Raw genomic sequence first — 19,657 nt, 5'->3', positions numbered from 1 at the left:
TATGAATCAACGCAGGAAAGTGTTCACGAGCTAACGACTCAATCAGGTTATAAACAGTAAAGTAACAAAACAAACCAGTAACCCCCTCCATTGCTACATTTGGTTTCAATGAACTGGAGGCTAATGTGGCTAATAATAGCATGTTCTGGTGGAGTTAAGCTGAAGCCGACAGTTACAGCAGAAAAAAGCAGGAACCCGTAGCAACCGACCCTGCTGCTGTATTTGATCACTGAAGAAAATATCATGCAAAATTAACAGAAAGATAGCAATCTTTACAAATGTACAAATTGTACAAATGTTGAATGAATTTGCATGGATTAGTTTCTTATTTACAATGTAAAAATATAGTCTATGCGTCAGATCCATGTTTGTTTTAAAACACTATTTCATTATATTTTAACATGATTCTTTGTTGTTCCTTCAGTTGTAAAATGGCAAATTAATAGGCAGTTAAGATTGTTGCATGACTGAATAAAAGGTCCATCCTACTGCAAAGGATATAAACATGAGTACTATGAGTGTTATCTGGTCTACTGCTTTGCCAATCAAGAAAGTAACACTTAAATTATATATTTTTCTAAACAAGGGCTGAATTATCCCCTACTTATGGGTTTTACCCTAAAAGAAGGAAGTTTAAGTGAAGTTTGTCATAATATAATTAATAATATTTTTGCTCTTAACCAGAAATACCTTAAAAGAAACTGTTGCCACAGTATTGAAAATGGTATTCATGCTATTGAGTTGGAATTTTTTGCATCCTGACACTTCTATAACCTTCCTCATATTGCTCTTTGATTTCTCACATTAATTTTTTATTAATATCTTTATCTTTTTTATTTATCTCTTAAAGTGCAATGCTTGCATACGTGCTTTGTCTCCCTCACTTGTGTTCTCAGCCTTCCTCCTTTCTGTGTATCTTTGCCTTTTACCTGCTTTTAATCCTCTTTCTTTGATCATTTCTTATTTGTCTCATGTCTTCCCTCCTTTACTGCCGGTAACTTACCTGTCTGTCCGTCTCCGGGTCATCTATTTTTATATCTTTCACATTTCTCCTTTTCTATGTGTGTACGTAGGTATCTGTGTATGTATGCGCACATAAACACGCGCCCGCATGCACACGGCTGAACACACACTTTGGGAATAAGGAAGCTTGTTGTTATCAGCTCCTACATCAGTCATCTGTCAGCACAACTTTTATCTCTACATCTCTGTCTGTCTGTCTCTCTGCCTGGTTTGTCCTCTCTTTCTGTCTCCAACACACACGCACACTCAAAACCGAAGCAGCACATCTCTTTATCCTTATCGTTTCTCTCTGGTAGAGCTGGAGAATACATCAACTGTGGAGGAAAAAAAAATAAAAAAAACAGAGATGAAGACAGGAAGATGGAGGGATGGTGGATGCAGAGAGTGGCTTGATGGGATACGATATGACAGATATATGTGCAGCACGTTCTATATTCACATGCAGAGAAAGAGAGAGACTGCAAAATGACAAAAAGTGAGAAGGAAATGAGAGATGGTTATGTGAAAAACTTGCAAATCAGTTTAGAAACTGCACATATAGCTCAGGGTTATTTTTCATGTAAGTCTGCGTCTCTTCATATTGTGCCAACAGTTTTTTTTAGGACCAGTCACACTTTGTCCAATGATATTCCTCCTATTCACATGCCCAGACCATCTCAGACTTACTCCTCTAACGGTGACTCCAAAAACAGCTCCGGTATTGTCATTCCTGATCTGCTCAATTTTAATAACTCCTTCTAAACATCACAGCATCTTCAGCTCTCTGGCTTCCTGCTCACCTGCCTCTCGTTTTGTCATTACCTCCGTCTCCAATCCATCCATCACAGCAGGTCTCACTGCCGTCTTAGTGACACTCTTTCACTCTTGCAGCTTTCGTTTTTCACAAATCACTCCTGACACCTGTCTCCACCCACTACGCCCGGCCTGTGTACCTCCTCCAGCTCTCTGTCAAAAAAGAGCATGGTTGAACCACTCGCACTTTAACTGGTGTTGGGTGTATCTGCCTTGGAGCTGATTCAATAAATATCTCCACATACTGTTAGCAATCTGATACAACGTTAATGGTGCGGACAGCACTTACGCCACGATTCAGTCTGATTCAGTAATACTATACAATACATTAGGAAGAAGGAAAGGGACGGAGATTGTCAGCTGAAAGAGAAAAGCTACTGAATTACATATACTTATATATAATTATTACATACATTTGATTGGTTATGAGAATGGTCCGAATTTTACCGATGCAAGCATTTAAAAGTAAGGATCTAATTTTTTTTCTAAAAGTGCATCTTATCATGGCTGCTCTGCCATGTCTGTGAATGAATGTGGATTCATTAGTCTCCACCCTTTATTCTCTTGTGCACTGCCCGTTGCTTTTGAATGCTGGTGCTTAAACCGCTCCACCTTTGGAAGCTCAGATCTTTGTGGCTTCACCTTTACCCCTGTCTCAGGTTTATTCACACATGTATTCGGCCTTTATTCTACAGACTTCCATTCCTCCTCTCTACAGACCAAACATCCACCTCCCTAAGGTCTCTTTCCGCTTGCTTCCTCTTCTCATTGCTGGTCACACTGTCATCTGCAAACATCATGACAGTCGGAGCCCCTGATACATCCAACCTAGACCCTGAGCTCAAAGCTTACTGTATCAAATCAATGTTTTTCTCAGCTGATAAATCTCTTATCGGGCTATTGACATGAAATCCACGCCAGATGTCAGTAACAGCCCAAACAACCCATGCATATAAAAGTAACTTTGTTCCGTAGAATATGTGTAGTAAATTAAATAAATCGGGGAATGCATTTTAGTTTGGAACGGGTGAAGAGATTTTAGCTTTCTATGCAAAAAGGCAAAGAAAGCCAACACACCAGCTGAGATCTGTCTGCATTTAGAAAACAATCCTGTCCCCTATCAGCTTATAAAGAGTTTTTTTTAAATACCAGGGCATCAAACAAGAATCATCTCATGATTTTAAAATAGGGCTGAACGATTTTGTAAAATAATCAAATTTTTTTCTTAATATTGTGATTTATTGCGATTTTTTTCAGTTTAATTTATCATGTGTTTCAAAATATATACAAACAACAAATCAATTTGTTTCCTCGCCGTGTGGATTAGTTGCTAAAAGACCCACAGCATCTAAACTCGGAGCAGAAATGATTGCGTTCTGCCTACAATATATTTCAATCAAAATTGCAATTTTGACTTTTCTCCGCATTAACCACAAGCAACAAAAATGGTCTCTAAATAAAGATGTTTGTAAACAAGGACTATTTTATATATGAACTTTTAATGTTTCTATTGATCAGAATATTATTCAAGAGAACAGCTTTTAATTTAATTAGACATCAATCCTTGATGAACATAAAGTGCAACCAACAAGCAAGTCTATGTATTAAACTGATTGACCTGAACTTAATGCTTTGTATGATTATCCAAACTTTAAATCAAGTAATAAAATTAGATTATCTCACTGCTGCAACTGTCTTCCCTTCCATGTGGAGGCAAACCCACTTCAAACATTTTACTGACACCTAATGGACGTGTCTAATTCCCTAATTGTTACATAGCCAAAAATTGCAGACCTCTGCGATTTGGAAATTGCGTTATTTTAAATCACGATTATATTGAAAATGCGATTAATTGTTCAGCCCTATTTTAAAATGTCTAATTGTTCCACTGACCCCCGTTGTTCCATTATCTGGGAGTAGAAAACATATAATTTCACGTTAAATCAGCTTCAACTAAGTGCTCCCCACAGGATTTTTGACACTGGAGTCAAAATGGCCCTCAGACGAGCTGTCCAAGGGCCACGGGCCACCGACTGAGCCCTTCAGAAAGACCTGGAATTACCACGAGCAGATTTTCCATAAGTAATTAACTCAGCCACACTGACCCCTTCTCACTGAGCGAGACTCCACAGCTGAGGAAAAACACGTTGACGCTGGGATAAATTTAGCCCAGAACATTTGGACAAACGTGGTCAGATGAGGCTAAGTGGAAACTCTTTGGATATGATAGCACAGGAAGAGCACTGCACATAACCCCAAAACAGACACACCGAAGCTATGAATGTAGCAGAATGTACGAACACAGAGTCTGTAAAGGTGAATAAAAATGAAATCATGAATCATTAAAGGCCTTAAGATCGTAATCATAAAGATAAAGTCCTGAAACTTTTTTCGTTCTTTAGTCTGCTTTGGAATATTGTTTCCCCACTTAATCATTAAGCCCCTAAACTAAAGGGGGAAAAAAATCAAATTGCGAGTTAATGAGGTGCTGATAGTATTATTTCACAGCCGGGTTCCCGTGTGCAGTGACTGATGCAATGTGCCGACCTGTTAATACAACAAATTAGGAGTTCAGCTTGTGCTCTTACCCACAGCAAACCTCTGGAGGAGCCGCCGCCTTAGCCTCAAGGACACTTTAACTCACAAAACGTCTTCTATCAAACTATCATCTGTTGCTGTGATAAAAAAACAAAAAAGCTCAGCTTCAATTAAAGATCTGCTAAATGAATAATTTGAGTTCTTTATAGGCAAAAGAAAGTTGCTGAACTTCGTGAAGACAAACTTGTTCCATTTTGATCTTTAGTAGTAAAAATGGTCCGGATCAGCATTTTCTCTGTCTTCACAGTTCAGATGTTTAATCAGAAGATTTGTGCTTCTTAAAGCCAATAGCTTATCTTCATGGCTTCAAAGCAAAGGAGATCTATTGCTGGGAAGTGTGATGGGATTTAGATAAATATGTGGTTAAAATTCATTATTTAATTAAAAAAAACAACTTTTCGCTTGATTGACAAAAAGCAAAATGGCATTTAAATTTGTTATACAGAACTTTTGTGCTTGTTATTAATATGATACCAGCAGCATGTTTGTAAGCTCGATAAGTCTGGATAAAAGTTGAATTTATATTATTTATTTATTTATTTATGTATTTTTTGAGTATGTATCAACATGTTTGGTGTTCATATTCAATATCATACAGATGTATTTACATTCTGAGTGATATTTCAAGTGTTTTTTTTTTTTTTTTGTTCTTTTTGGTAATTATGGCCTTATACTGATAAGGAAAGGCTGTAGATGAGCGATGGGGCACCTTTAAAAAAACAGATCAGTAGAGCTAAACCTCAGCTCATCTCCCCATGAAACGGCAAACTGATGCACTATTTATGCAAAAAAAAACAAATGTTAAAATAAGAATATTTAAAAATGCTGTTCAGTAGATGGACATGCCTTTTTTAGCAGGCCAAGATTTATGTATTAATATTTTTTTAAATCATCTATTTTTCATGCTTCTAGTTTCCTCAGAATGTTTTAAAGAAACCACATTACATAAATAACGTTTTGATAATATTACATTTATTCAAATTAACTTATACATCTTGAGCTAAAAGATGCTTTTCCAGCTTTTAATTTCCGAATATTTCAAACATGATTTTTAAACGTGTGAAACAGAATATGTATTCGTTCTGAGTCGTTAAGGTGCAGATTTCCCACTGAGGTAAAAGCACACCTGCAGCACACCTGAATAAAAAACCTGAGAATGCAATCGAGTTTTACAAAAGCGCCCTTATTGACCTCCGTATCTCATTTGGGGTTTTGAGGCAGGAACACGTCTAATGGTTGCCAGAGCCTGGCTTCACATCCCTCATGTAGATTTCGTTTTTGTCTGTTAGTTTTCCTGCAATCAAATCTCTCTTTTTCTCCAGCAGCTGACCTGTTGCTGCATAGAGGCAGGAAGTCTACCTTCTCCATTGTCTTCACAAAAAACAAATATTAACATTCAAAAACTAATCTGGATCTGTATGAACTGGGGTAAACACAGAAGTCTGAACGCCATGGCTGATGTGGGTGGAAATCAAGCAGAACTTGTTATATTAAGTATCTTCTTGCCAACTGTGGATTGAATCTGTTTAAGTCAGTGGTTCACAAATATTTGCTGTTGCGCCCCCCTTTGAAGGATTAAAAAATTTCAGGCCCCCTCATCCCAAATATATGGGTCAGAAACGTAACTTTTATTGTTTTCCCCTTAATGCATTGAAACCGTCGCTCTGAAGATTACCCAGAATCACTTTTACATTTTATAACAGTTAAATATATTCTATACTAAGGATTTCTAACAACTGGAACTTTTCCGCATCGGCACATTTTATAAACTATATGATATTAACAACAGTCTGAAAGAGTTTTAGTCTGACATCCCAACAGTAAAAACAAATCTAAAACTAAACACAGGATCTTCTCTCTCTGGAGGGACAGGTGGGCATGAACCTTATCAATAAAATTCTGAAAATGTGCCAAAAATAGTATGAAGCCATTCATATTAAAGACAAATTACTGATACATTAAGTTTTTTACTCTTTCGGGAGTTTATTACTATTATTTATCTACAAATTTTCATGGTAATGTTACCAATGCAGTGAAGCTGTTGTGCTATGAATAAAATAAACCAGTTCTAGTTGTACTGTTTTATTGCCCAGAGATTTCACACGTCATCAATCTTTAGTATTTGATAACATTCAATAAACACAAATTTAAACCACAAATTTAGACCTTCACAGTTAATCATATGAACACATAACCAACATTATGCTGGATTTAAATCTGACTTTTTTAACCACAAATGGTTTATTTCTTGAATACAGACCCTTTAGCAAAAAGTAGTTTATTCAAGTGTACTACGAATATACGTATTTCATGCTCAAAATGAGGCAGTGTACTTGACATTTTTTTAAACTATATTTCATTTACTTAAAAGTATAGTGGAATATACTTGACTTATACCGAAAAGTGTAAACAGAACTCTAAGACTAAGTACTAAGACTTAAGTTTATACCGTATTTTTCGCATTAAATATTCTTCCCAACTGTGTAATAATATCCCTCCTCCACGTCTACAGCTCTCTATCCGTCTGTTTCTGGAGGACAGAGTAGCTGGACTACACTGCCCTGTTTCTAACATAAGGTCAAAATAAACTTTTTATATTTATTGAACTTACTAGGTTTATTGTTGCTAGCGCGTACTCCAGGCTGCCTTACATGAATGCACTTCTAGTTTAGACATTACAGTCAGGCAGTCTGGTAGACAGCTCAGGGGTCCTCAGGTAGTGACACACACAGACATCATATACGTAGACGCATCATAGGGCGCAGGTTCGCACGTCAACGTCACCGCCATATTGTATGTGGCAGAAAAAAGTTGAGTTCTGTTATTGTGAACGTGGATCAGAGAAGATGCCTCATTCCTGTGCTGCAATAAATACACACACACACGCATATATATATATATATATATATATATATATATATATATATATATATATATATATATATATATATATGTGTGTGTGTGTGTGTGTGTGTGTGTGTGTGTGTGTGTGTGTGTGTGTGTGTGTGTGTGTGTGTGTGTGTTATGAATATAAGGATCAATTTGTTAAATCTAAACATTGTGGTCTTCATTATTTCATAAAACCGTGTCACATGTGAACCTTTAGGAACAGACTTTTTGGGGGAGTATTAAAGAGGTAAAATTAATAATATGAGAAAAAAAAAGTCCTAAAGTAAAAATAAACTAACAAACACAGAAGTGATAATGTTATGATAAAAACATCATATTATGAGAATTAAGGGGGAACATTTCCAGAATAATCACAGTTTGCAGAATTATTTCACTCCTGGAGTAATAGGGCCAGTTTAGATTATTTTAATTATTTTATTCTTTAGGAGAATAAATTCAGGAGAATGTAGCTAAAGGGATACGAAAATAAACTTGTAATATTACAAAAAAGAAATACTACGAATACAAAGTATATTCAGAGATTAAAGTCCCTCTGATACTGTTTAAGTGACTGAGTAACTGCAGATTTGCCACATTTAAGATGGCGGACGCTCTGACGCATCGCAGCATAGGCAGAACCCGCCCAACGACGCGTCTACTCTTATATTATGTCTATGGTGACACAGTGTACCGTAATGCTCCTAACATCCAGTGAGTAGAGCGGCTTTGTTGCTAGCCAAAGTTGTACTTACACATTTTACCAGATTTTGAGCGCATTGTACCACATAAAATCAGTCAGTAAACACAACGGTGATCATAGATAAAGGTGCACAATCAATTTATGAGAACATTTAAGGATTTTAAATGCGCCTTACAGTTAATATTGAATAGATGGTTAAAAAGCACTGTTCATTAGGCTGCTCATCAAAATACGTTACCATTTTACTTTTAATCTTTTGCCTTATGTAGCAGTAAAACACCTGTTTTAAATCAGAGGAATTGAGAGGCTGAAACATTTCTCTCATTTTTATTTTGGCTTCTTTGCAAAACTTTCAGCTAAATTGTCCTCTTCTCGTCATTCCTGTGAATAAAAAAATGCAACCATCATCATAAAGCAGGTAAACAAGATAAACTGAAAGGCATCCATCGGGTTTGTCTTGGTGTGTTGGGTTTCTCAGATTTGTGAGAGAGGTGAGCTTCTTTTTAAAGAAACATGAAGGCCAGAGCAGAGCAAGCAGGCTGCTACTGTGTGAAAATGTCACCAATCCATCAATGTGATGGGTAAAGGCCAGTCCTCTCATTATACCGCATGTGTGTGTCTGTGCTCTTTGAGAAGAAAAGGCTGCTGACCCAGCGAGCGCACGCACACACACACACACACACACACACACACACACACACACGCAAACACACACACACACACACACACACACCATTATGTGATGTATTTTAATGAGCGTCTTGGGGATCATCTATAATTCATTTACAACAGGTCTGATCGCTTGGTTACCGTGTGTGTGTGTGTGTGTGTGTGTGTGTGTGTGTGTGTGTGTGTGTGTGTGTGTGTGTGTGTGTGTGTGTGTGTGTGTGTGCAGCTGTTAAGTACTCTGTAGAGTAAAGCCTTCAAACCTAAAAGGGAACACTATTTTGCTCCAAAAAGCATCACATTAATATTTATGGTAACTGACAGTTTTCTGTATCTCAGATAAAAACATGAAGCTCAATTAAAACAGACATTCTCTGCGTTTTACCTCTTTTTTTCGCTCTCTGTCTCGGCTGCATTGATAGGTGAAACCATCCTGGCTCGTCTGAGCGTGTCCAGTACAACTATGGGAACAAGTCGTTGATCTCCGCGTGGCTTGTTGCACGGCGACAGCGTGCTCCTGGCCGGATCAATAGATCTGATGTCGTGTTTATTCCTCTGTCCTCTGACAGGTGCGCCGCTCTTCACTACGACTCAGACCTCCCTCCAACATCCATCGTCATCACCTTCCACAACGAAGCCAGGTCCACTCTGCTCCGCACCATCAAGAGGTAACGCATGCACGCGTTTCAGGTCCGGTGATGCATGGTTTCACCAAATCTGCCTTTGGACCGATTTGGTTTGGGACGTCTAATTGTGAAAGAAATTAGTCTAATAATTAAGCATATTTGATATTTTAAAGCTGACCTTATGTATTTAGACATATCTCATTGCTGATTTATGCATTTTATTTACAATGAATGCTCCTTGTTATTTTACTAGGCTGTGATTGGTGCTTTGGAGAACTAGTGGGACCAATATGTGAGAACTTGTTGCTTGTTGCTGTCCACTCAGACCTTCTGAGGCTTTTTGAATGCTGGAGGGTTTTTATTCCTACACGACTCCTTCAGCAGGATGCTGTGTGACAGCTCTGATAGCTTAGCGGGATTCTAATAATAATAATAATAATAATAAAATAAAAATAAATAACTAAATCCTTTTTTATCAAATTAGTCTTTTTAAGAAATCTCAATAATAAAGAATAACCCTCTGATTTGGTGTCCATGTTTAAAAGATATTTTATGTTTAATTTTAGTTTACTGATTTGTAATCTATTTATCAATTCATTCCTCTCAATACCTTATTTTTCCCCATTTTAAATAACGTGCTATTTAACCCTGTATGAGCAAAACGTAATCTTGACATTACAGTTTCCTCCTTTCTATTCCTTAAAGTTTTCCTCATTAATCCTACTTTTCTTTAAATATTATAAAACCATCTTCCGTTTCTTTCTTCTTCCCACTGTTTCTGCTCTCTGCATGGAGATTGCATGTTCTCCCTGAGCATGTGTGGGTTCTTTCTGGGTACTCTCTGCCTCCTCCCACAGTACAAAAAAAGCCCGACTGTTAGGTTAAAGGCTCTCACCAATCGTCCTCAGCTCTGTGTCTGCGTAGCTGTTTGTCTCTGTGTTGTCCTGTGGAGGACAGATAATCTGTCCAGGGGGGACCTCGCCTCACCCAGATTTTATCTTCTAGTTCCTGGTTTGATGGACTCTGTTTCCTAACGTGGTTTTCGTCTGTTAGAAGATTTGTTTTGCCACCAGAGTTTTATTTTGAAGAAGTTAATTTCTTCCTAAGTTCTGATATAACACTGATTGCTTTTGTGTTGAGTTCTCAGATGATACATCTCTGCTCATCTCCTTCTTCATTCCTAGCTTTTATTGTTTTCTGTTTGTTCAATGTACTGTCAGAGGCGTCTAGTAGTACAAATACTTTGTTACGTTAAGTAGAAATTTCAGTTATGTACACTTAGAGAAATAATTATGGTTTTACCTGCTTTTTACTTCTACTTCTTACATTTTCAATTAATTTTCTGTACTTTCTACTTCTTGCATTTTGAAAATAGTCTCATTACTTCCATTTTATTTCAGCTTGTTTTCATTGTGGCTTTTCAATAAAAAACTAAATAGAATAACAATCTTCAGATAAATTGCACTTCCTGAACAGAGTGGTGTTGACTGTGGTTGAAGGCAATAACTGCACCAAGTTGTTCGGCAGATGCCAAAACAAAACCTTAAGAAGAACGAAGCTTAGAAGAACATAGTATTTTCAGGATTATTACTTAGTATAATTATTTTCATTTTTTAATTAAGGGTTTGATTAATCATTAATTCTGACAACACTGTCTACTGTACACACACAACCATACAAGGGTAACTGTTATAAGAGGGTAATGCTTTGATTTTCATGTCCAGTTGTGTTCTCTTACATCTGCTGCCTTCATCAGTTCCTGTAGCTACGCTTAGATGTTAATTTACAATCCAATAATAAGTAAAAGCAAAGACTGCGGAACGCATTTAAAATTGTCAATGCCACCATCCAACATGCTCACACATAATCCACAGTCAAATTGCACCTATGTGTACGCATACCTGGCAAATAAAGCTGATTCTGATAAACCACCAGCGATCCCCTGATTGCACAGCTAACTCTGTATCACATGATACAAGCTAAACCATTTTTAGACACCAGAGTGTATTGCTTTCTCATCGGCTGTGGTCCTCGTTTTTCGTACAGTAGGCTGACAGGAAAGGGGTACGAGAGAAGGGAGAGACATTCGGCTAAGGGCCGCATGTCAGGCTCTAACCTGGGTCAGCCCGCAGCAGGTGGCTAGCATGTGTGTCAAGGTCAAACTTGGCATCATATGATACAATCAGCCAATAAATTTTTAGATATAATAATTTATCACTGACTTTTCCTCGCTGCGAGTCGCCATCGTTGTCTGAATCCAAACGGTCGCCTCTCTGATACGAAAATCTCACCGGCCGTTTTAAAATAAACTTCCAGCAACCTCGGCGCGAGTCCCAGTTATCATATTTTTAACTAAAAAGAAAAAAATGGTTTCTGCAAAGATTAATAACATCTAAACCTATTGGTAAAACCTGAGCTAACATGTACATCGTATATATAGAGCAATTTTCTGACATGACATGAATTAAACTAAATTTTTAGATGAAATTATTTGAAAAACATATCTCTCTCTCTCTCTCTCTCTCTCTCTCTCTCTCTCTCTATATATATATATATATATATATATATATATATATATATATATATATATATATATATATATATATATCTGAGGGCAAGGATAAGAATTATCAGCATGGAGCAAACTTTCTAAAAGTTTTCCTTGGCTGATTTAGTGATGCTGCAGCAGAATATAATCAACAGACATTTTTAATACCTCGCCCTGACCCTGAATCTCTGAGCCATTGTTCTGTCTTTCATTTTGATGCTATCAGCGGGTTACCAACCAACATTCAGCACAAAAGAAACCCGCTAAGACACACATTTCCCTGCTTTGGCTCCAGTTCAGCTCATTATGCCAGTCAGTCAGCAGGGACTGGCTACGTCTCCTTACTATCACAGAGGACACTGTGTGTGTGTGTGTGTGTGTGTGTGTGTGTGTGTGTGTGTGTGTGTGTGTGTGTGTGTGTGTGTCCTCCCCTTCAGCTCTTCTCAGAGCTCTGCAGTTTTCAACCAATTAAAAGACAATCTGTCTCCTTGGGCCCCCGCGCTCCCTTCGGCTCCGACTGTCTCTCCGTTTACGCGTGTGTTTGCTTGGCCGCATTGACTTGGAGCTGCTTTTTAGTTTTATTTAGTGAGTTTGGAACATTTCCTCTCACCAGGGTGCGGCGGATCCTTTGAGGCTTTTGTGCAACATTTCATATCGCCAGATATTAAAAACGTCTAAGGATGAACAGAAACTGTCTATAAAACGTTCTGCGGTGAAACAGTTAATTACATTTTAATGTAGCCATTTATGTATAATGTTTTTAGCTTTGTTGACTGAGCAAACCAAATGCTTGTTTGTACCTAAAACTATTATTATAAGGTTGTTAAACGTAACTGTTTCTTTTTTCTGAGAGAAGATCTTAGTTGTGATTATATATATATGTCTACATCTATGTTCCTGATTTAAACTTCAAGCTAAAAATCTTTTCTAGCATTTATTTTTCAAAATTATCTGCATGGAGTGACAGAGTTCGGAGTCTTTGTGTGCTCCATCTTAGTATATATTCCAAAAAAAGTAAAAAACAAAGCAACTGGACTTGTTTTTCATAGTTGAAGACGTTTCGCTTCCTCTCCAGGAAGCTTTCTCAATTCAAAAAGTCTGGAGTAATGTGGAGTAACAAGCTTTATACTGCCAACTACTACTACTGTTACTCCACATTACTCCAGACTTTTTGAATTGAAAAAGCTTCCTGGAGAGAAAGCAAAACGTCTTCAACTACAAAAAACAAGTCCAGTTGCTTTGTTTTTTACTTTTTTTTTGGAATGACCATGACCTGGATGACTGAGAATCTTCACCAGCATCTTAGTATATAAATTATAGCATGCCCCCCTCCAATCTTCCCCAGGAGCCGTTGGTCATCTTCTCCACTGCCATCATCCAGTCTGTCCTGTGTTCACCTGTCACTGTCGGTTCATCCACAAAACAAAACCGGTCCAGACTGGGGTCAGGAAAAGGGCAGCCGACCCCACACATCCTGGACTGAAAACTGTTTAGACTTTTACCTCCTGGTGGCACAGAGACAGTTTCTCCCCCCAGGCTGTCTCATTGATGAACTCAATGGACTCAAAAACTCTCTTTTCTCGTTTACTTCATGTATAAAAACACACGTACACACAGCAAACATGCTAAAATCGGAACTGACAAAGGCTACGTTCACACTGCAGCCTGAAGTGACCCAATTCCGATTTTTTTGCCCATATGTGACCTGTATCTGATCTTTTTATGACAATCTGAATGACACAGATCGGATTTTTTCAAATGCGACCCAGGCCGCTTGGATATGTGGTCCTGAATCCGATACGTGTCTAATCTTTTCAAATGCGACCTGTGTCTGTACGGCCGGGTCGCATTTATCCGACCTGTACGTCATTGATACTCGACAAACGTCACTATTCTGCGTCCTGCTATGCAGAAGCGGGAAGAAAAACGACACCCATAGCAGACTACAATGAGAAGAGCAGTCAATGGAGGGAAAGCTCCGGTTAGAAAATAAATTAATGACCGCAAAATGCACGCCAGCATTATAATCCATGTTTACTTCCGCAAACACTGAGGACGCTACGTGTGACGTCATCGCGTCCTCCAGTGCGCATGCGGGACACTTCGGTTGAACGCTTCCAGTTCACACAGGAGATCACATACAAGTCGCATATATTTGGAAATGTGAGCGACCACGCAAGAAAATCCGATTTCACAAAAAAATCGGAATTGAGCATTAAGACCTGCAGTGTGAACGTAGCCTAAGACTCCTGTATAGGTGTCGAAAGCCAGTTAAAGCCAGTTTTCTGCTACGATGACCCGGATAACATGTAAAGTGCCTGTTCACTTTACATGTGTCTGAGGTTTCTCCTCTCTCAATGTATATCACCATACCAATGCAGAGGAGTGAACTGATCATTCTAGAAGCTTCTTAAACAGATATGATTTCTGGCATTTCTCTTCATTTTATTGATCTGTGTCGTGCACAATTATGCATGTTGATAAAACACAGGGTAAATCTTAATAACAAAGGCTTTTTCATGTGCTGAAGGAGTTCTGAAATGGAAATCAGGGCTTTTATTTGACCTGCTTCCTTTTTATAAGGTGAAAAACACATTTGGAATAATTTTGGCACGTTTGGATAAACTGTGCCAAAATCAGAGGTCCGCCTCTCACACTGCCCGCTAAAACCTTTTGTGAAACAAATATGCTTCAGCTGATTCAGTCCAGGTTTGCTGCAACTGTTGTCAACATGTGGATGTACAAAATCTGAGGCTTCTATATTTTTATAAGGGTTTTCGTGTAGTTTTGCAGTTTATTTTGAAAAATCTCCAGCCGAGCCAAAGAAAATTAAAATTTTCCTTGGTTTAATCACCTATAAATCAGAAATAGAGACGTTTGTAAAAGTGGTTCCACTCGAAAAATATTCTTTAATGCCACACAAAAACTACATTCTGCATTTAAAATATATAAATTTGGAGCTGTACATAATTTATACCAGATATGTGATGATGGAAATTGCTCCTAAAACTCTATTTTAATATTGTCTGTTTTTATGCTAAACTATGTAAGGTGACCTTGAGTGTCAAGAAAGGTGTGTACAGATAAAATTAATTTATGTTTATATATATGTATGTATGTGAGCGCTGTAACCAAATTCCTTGATTGTGCACAAGATCATGGCCAGTAAACCTGATTAAATTAGATTAGCAGCGGTTTACTTTTATATAAAGTATGTATTTATGTATGTAAGGGGTATTGGTAAACTTACCTCTTTAATTATACTTTGGTTGGTCTTATAGACAGATACAATCTTGTTTTGCCTATTGCTTCAACTATTTTCCTTCTTTATGAATAAATAAATAAATAAATATCAATGCATTACTGTTGCAGTTCTCAATGCATCAATCCAATGCATTGAGAACAGAAACTGCAGGATCTTGATTTTCCTTTAAATACAGTTTACATTATTAAAGCACATATCAGCAATAATTGTATCATAATACTAGAATATCACTTGGATAAAAAAACAGATACTCAACACCATTTTTGTCACCATGGAGCCTTTTTCTATAGCATCAACAGCCAGGATTGCCCTGATCTCAGTCCCATAATACATTTCGGGGTCGTTCAGTCCATGTTTATTTCTGTGTTTTTAAGCACATATACATTCAGACGGTTAAATATAAAAAAATCCTGACTGGAAAGGTGTTGCTTAAGGCTTTAGCTTTTCGTCTCCCCATCCATTTATTTGTAATAAAGCGTCAAACATCAGTGAATTAAAACCCGAGTGCAGTTTGTTTTTTTCTCTGTGGATGCCACGTTATCATGAAAACAAAAACAATCAGCTGACTTATTTTTATTACACTTTAACATTCTTGGGGTGCTTTGCATTGACCATTTATGGTTGAATCTGGGCGTGTGGAGGGCGGAGCCTGAGCTGGAACCAGGTAGGCGAACGTTCAGGTGGGATCTATGAGGGAAAATTGCCTGCTGGTGTTCATGGATTTATAAATCTGATTTTATTTTTGGTTTTCTTGGCGTACGTACACTTTTAGTGTGAATTCCATGCAATGTTTTATAAATGAGACCCCAGGAGCTTTTTATTGATGACAGATTCACCTCTTGAGAAGGTGGGAAATTAGCCTGAGATGATGTTGATTCCCACAAATCTCAGTTTTTCAATAAATCAGTTAGAGACATGTAAAAGTTTTAAATGCAGTAAAATCAAATTGTCTTGAAGATGGGGGCTCGTAATCTGAGAATAACCTAAATTATGACGTCTTCATGGAGCAAATGTTGATGAGTCAAAGAATCTGAGTCTGATTGTTAACCGATTGTTTATTTTTTACCTATGATTTTAGTTTTTTTACCTGCTTGTGCCTTTGGGAGAAAATAAACACCTGGAGAAGCCTGTCCTCAGAAAAGAGTGAAACACAATTAAGTCAAGTAGAAAAATGTCCTTGAGGACGATCTTTGCGGTTTTATACTTTCTCCTTTGTTGCACACAACAAAGGTGTCAGTATTTTACTTTTCAAGCCGCACTTTTCTGTTTCGTTCCTGACTGAAGGAGGAGGAGGTTTACGGAGAGTGGCCACTTTAAGAGATGTGTTCATTTGGTGTCTTTAGGCGAGCCGTGAAGTGCTTTCCCAGAGGAGAGAAACGCTGAGAGGTGCAGCGAGAGATCACTTCACGTTTCTGCCTTTTGAAACGTGAACAGAAAGACAGAAAACCGACTTTTTGAGGGAAGCGACGGTTTGTTTTTCTCCTGCAGGAGGAATTGTTGGGCCAAGCCGTGGGAGGGAACACGGCACGTAAAAACAAAATGAACACTTTTATTTACTGATGATTCTTGGTAAGAGACAAAAAGTTATGTGTTTGTTTTTTGGCTTCTTTCTGTCCAGGATGCATTATAATTAAAAGGTGCCATGATTTACTTTCTGTAGCTTACATAATTGTATCTAACATATATACAGCTGTATATATCCTTTTACTTCTTATTTTACTGTATTCTTATTTTTTGTCTGCACCATCAATACCAAGTCAAGTTCCTTGTAAGTGCAAACCTACTTGGCAATTAAACTTGATTCTGATATGTGCTACTATTTAAATATTCATATAAAAACTCATTAAAGATGTTGATATTTCTTGATTCTATCTTTAGAATTTTATAATCTATCATTCCCTCAGATTTAAGCCGATTTTTTTTGCCGATTATAATAATATTTTATACCTGAATATGAAGCATACACTCAATTGAATATCCTGGTTTCAATATGTTAACCAATTATTTATGAGTTTGCTCTGACCAGATCCTTAAACACTGATTTTTGGGGGGTATTTTTTCCTGATACATTAAATTTGAAAACATAAAAGTAAAGAAATAGATCCAGGTGTTTATTTGGAGACTTTAAACTTACTTGAAAACTAGACAAAATGGGAAATAAATTAAACATAAATGCATCTGATATCTGCCATCACTATTCCAGCTAATAGGATTGAAGTTTGCTGCCAGCACAGACACAGAGTCTTCTTCTTGGTCCCCAGATCTCAACAAATACACTGAATGTTAATAATTACAGTAAAACTGAGGTGTGGTTTTTGGAGCTTGGTGCGCTTTCAGGCTCGGTGGCGTTCACGCCTCTGTTGATTAGTTGGATTTCAGAGACAATGATGGGCGCGCTGAAATCTTTTCATCTTGTGATCAAAGAGCTGCTTTCAGAGGCAGAGCCGGTTCTTGTCGATATTTAATCAAGGGCTGATCCAAAAATTGATCTCATCTTCTCTGCTTCTGCTAAGCAAAGATAAGCAGCCCACCAGATAAAGTCAGACAGAGGATGAGAGCAGATAGAGCTATGGATCTTATGGAGACTTGTTGGCTTTTAATAGCTTTCGTCGGTTTTTGCTTTATGTCTTGAGATTACTTGCGGAGCAGAAACACGAGCTCGTGAGGGAAAAGTGAAACCGCCGTCTGCTGTTAAACACAGAAGGTCCTTACAGATTTAAAACAATGTAGCAGCACAGAAAATTACAGCTGAAGCATAAAAAAAATAACTGCAGCGTTGATCTTTTTGCTTTAAAATTATTTCACCTGCAGAAAAGGTTTAACTAAAAATTAAAAACAGGTTTTTGTTCCTTTTATTATGTGCATTCGTTGCTGCTACATGTGATTATTTTTCTCTCTTTGTGAAGGAAACGTCAAGGAAAGAGTCAGATTATCTACATCCTGTCGTATACACTGCTCTTAGTGGTGGATGTGAATAGATCACACTAGGGCTGAACGATTTTGTAAAATAATATAATTGCGATTTTTTTCTTAATATTGTGATTTAATGCGATTTTTTTTCCCCAGTTTAATTTATCATGTGTTTCAAAATATATACAAACAACAAATCAGTTTGTTTCCTCGCCGTGTGGATTAGTTGCTAAAAGACCCGCAGCATCTAAACTCAGAGCAGAAATGATTGCGTTCTGCCTACAATATATTTCAATCAAAATTGCAATTTTGACTTTTCTCCGCATTAACTACAAGCAACAAAAATGGCCTCTAAATAAAGATGTTTGTAAACAAGGACTATTTTAAATATGAACTTTTAATGTTTCTATTGATCAGAATATTATTCAAGAGAACAGCTTTTAATTTAATTATACATCAATCCTTGTTGAAGAAAAAGTGCAAAGTCCAACCAACAAGCAAGTCTATGTATTAAACTGATTGACCAGTACTTAATGCTTTGTATGATTATACAAACTTTAAAACAAGTAATAACATTAGATTCTCTCACTGCTGCAACTGTCTTCCCTTCCATGTGGAGGCAAACCCACTTCAAACATTTTTCCAACACCTAATGGACGTGTCTAATTCACTAATTGTTACATAGCCAAAAATAGCAGACCTCTGCGATTTGGAAATTGCGTTATTTTAAATCACAATTATATTGAAAATGCGATTAATTGTTCAGCCCTAGATCACACCATTCTGCACGCTGCATTTCTACTATAAGTCTCATCAACACCTCGCTGTGAGCTCATTTGTTATTAAATCCAGTTTGTTAGGATTGCATTTCTAACGTACATGCAAGAGCCTTCAGCATGCAAAGATTGACATATTTTCCATGCTGACGCAGGATTGGGACAACATCTGGGCAGCAGAGTGGTGGTCACAACTTTTAGGAAAGGGAACCGGACAAGATATGCATCCTTACTGAGCGGATTCAGTGGTCTGTTCTGAGATTTTCGTATCTTTTTAGCTGAAATCGTACTTTAAATCTCTCTAATGCATTCTTTGGTCCAGCAGCTGTCCAGCTCTGCTCAGCAGCCCGCTTTCGTCTGGCCTGTAGACCTGCCTCTTCCAGATCAGCACCAGATCAGCACTTTCTGATTCATTGGTCCTAAAAACGCACAGCAAAGAGTTCAGATCACTTCCTCCACTGCTGATCACTCAGGATTTAGTAGGAAAAAAAAAAAAGGCAGGCGAAGATTTATAGTCTTTGCTCGTTACTGCAGGTTTGCCGTTTGATTAAACGTCACTCTGAGGTCTGCATCGCATCTAATTATTTATCAATTTTTAGCCCCTTTTTTTTGGGAGTGTATTAGAGCAATAATTTATGCAAAGTTATGCCAGGAAACAATAGTGTTTATTTTGACCATGTAGCATTTAGCATTTTGATTAGCTAGCACCCACCGCCGTGTAAAAACAGAAATCTGTCTGGAGCATTCAGTCTGGGTGTGGAGGCACTGCGGCACAGATCATCAATACCCCCCAGATTTTTACCCTATTTAGGTAGCATTCAGGGCTTGTATGCAGCACAGATGAACACTGATGAGCCGGCACAC

At 37.6% G+C, this 19,657-nt stretch overlaps 2 protein-coding genes across 3 annotated transcripts in view; both read left to right on the top strand.

Moving 5' to 3' along the window:
* Positions 1–19,657, top strand: part of LOC110368380 — a 718,672-nt gene that overhangs the window by 222,698 nt on the left and 476,317 nt on the right. The window lies entirely within an intron of this gene.
* galnt14 (UDP-N-acetyl-alpha-D-galactosamine:polypeptide N-acetylgalactosaminyltransferase 14 (GalNAc-T14)) overlaps positions 1–19,657 on the top strand; it is a 235,686-nt gene that overhangs the window by 136,731 nt on the left and 79,298 nt on the right. Inside the window, exon 3 of the mRNA XM_012853687.3 lies at positions 9,238–9,336. Coding sequence (XP_012709141.2) covers positions 9,238–9,336 — 99 coding nt within the window. The remainder of the gene's footprint in view (positions 1–9,237; positions 9,337–19,657) is intronic.

This window comes from Fundulus heteroclitus, unplaced genomic scaffold (assembly GCF_011125445.2).
Source record: "Fundulus heteroclitus isolate FHET01 unplaced genomic scaffold, MU-UCD_Fhet_4.1 scaffold_36, whole genome shotgun sequence".
In the NCBI taxonomy this organism is placed as follows: domain Eukaryota; kingdom Metazoa; phylum Chordata; class Actinopteri; order Cyprinodontiformes; family Fundulidae; genus Fundulus; species Fundulus heteroclitus.
This window is presented reverse-complemented; position numbering and strand designations above follow the sequence as displayed.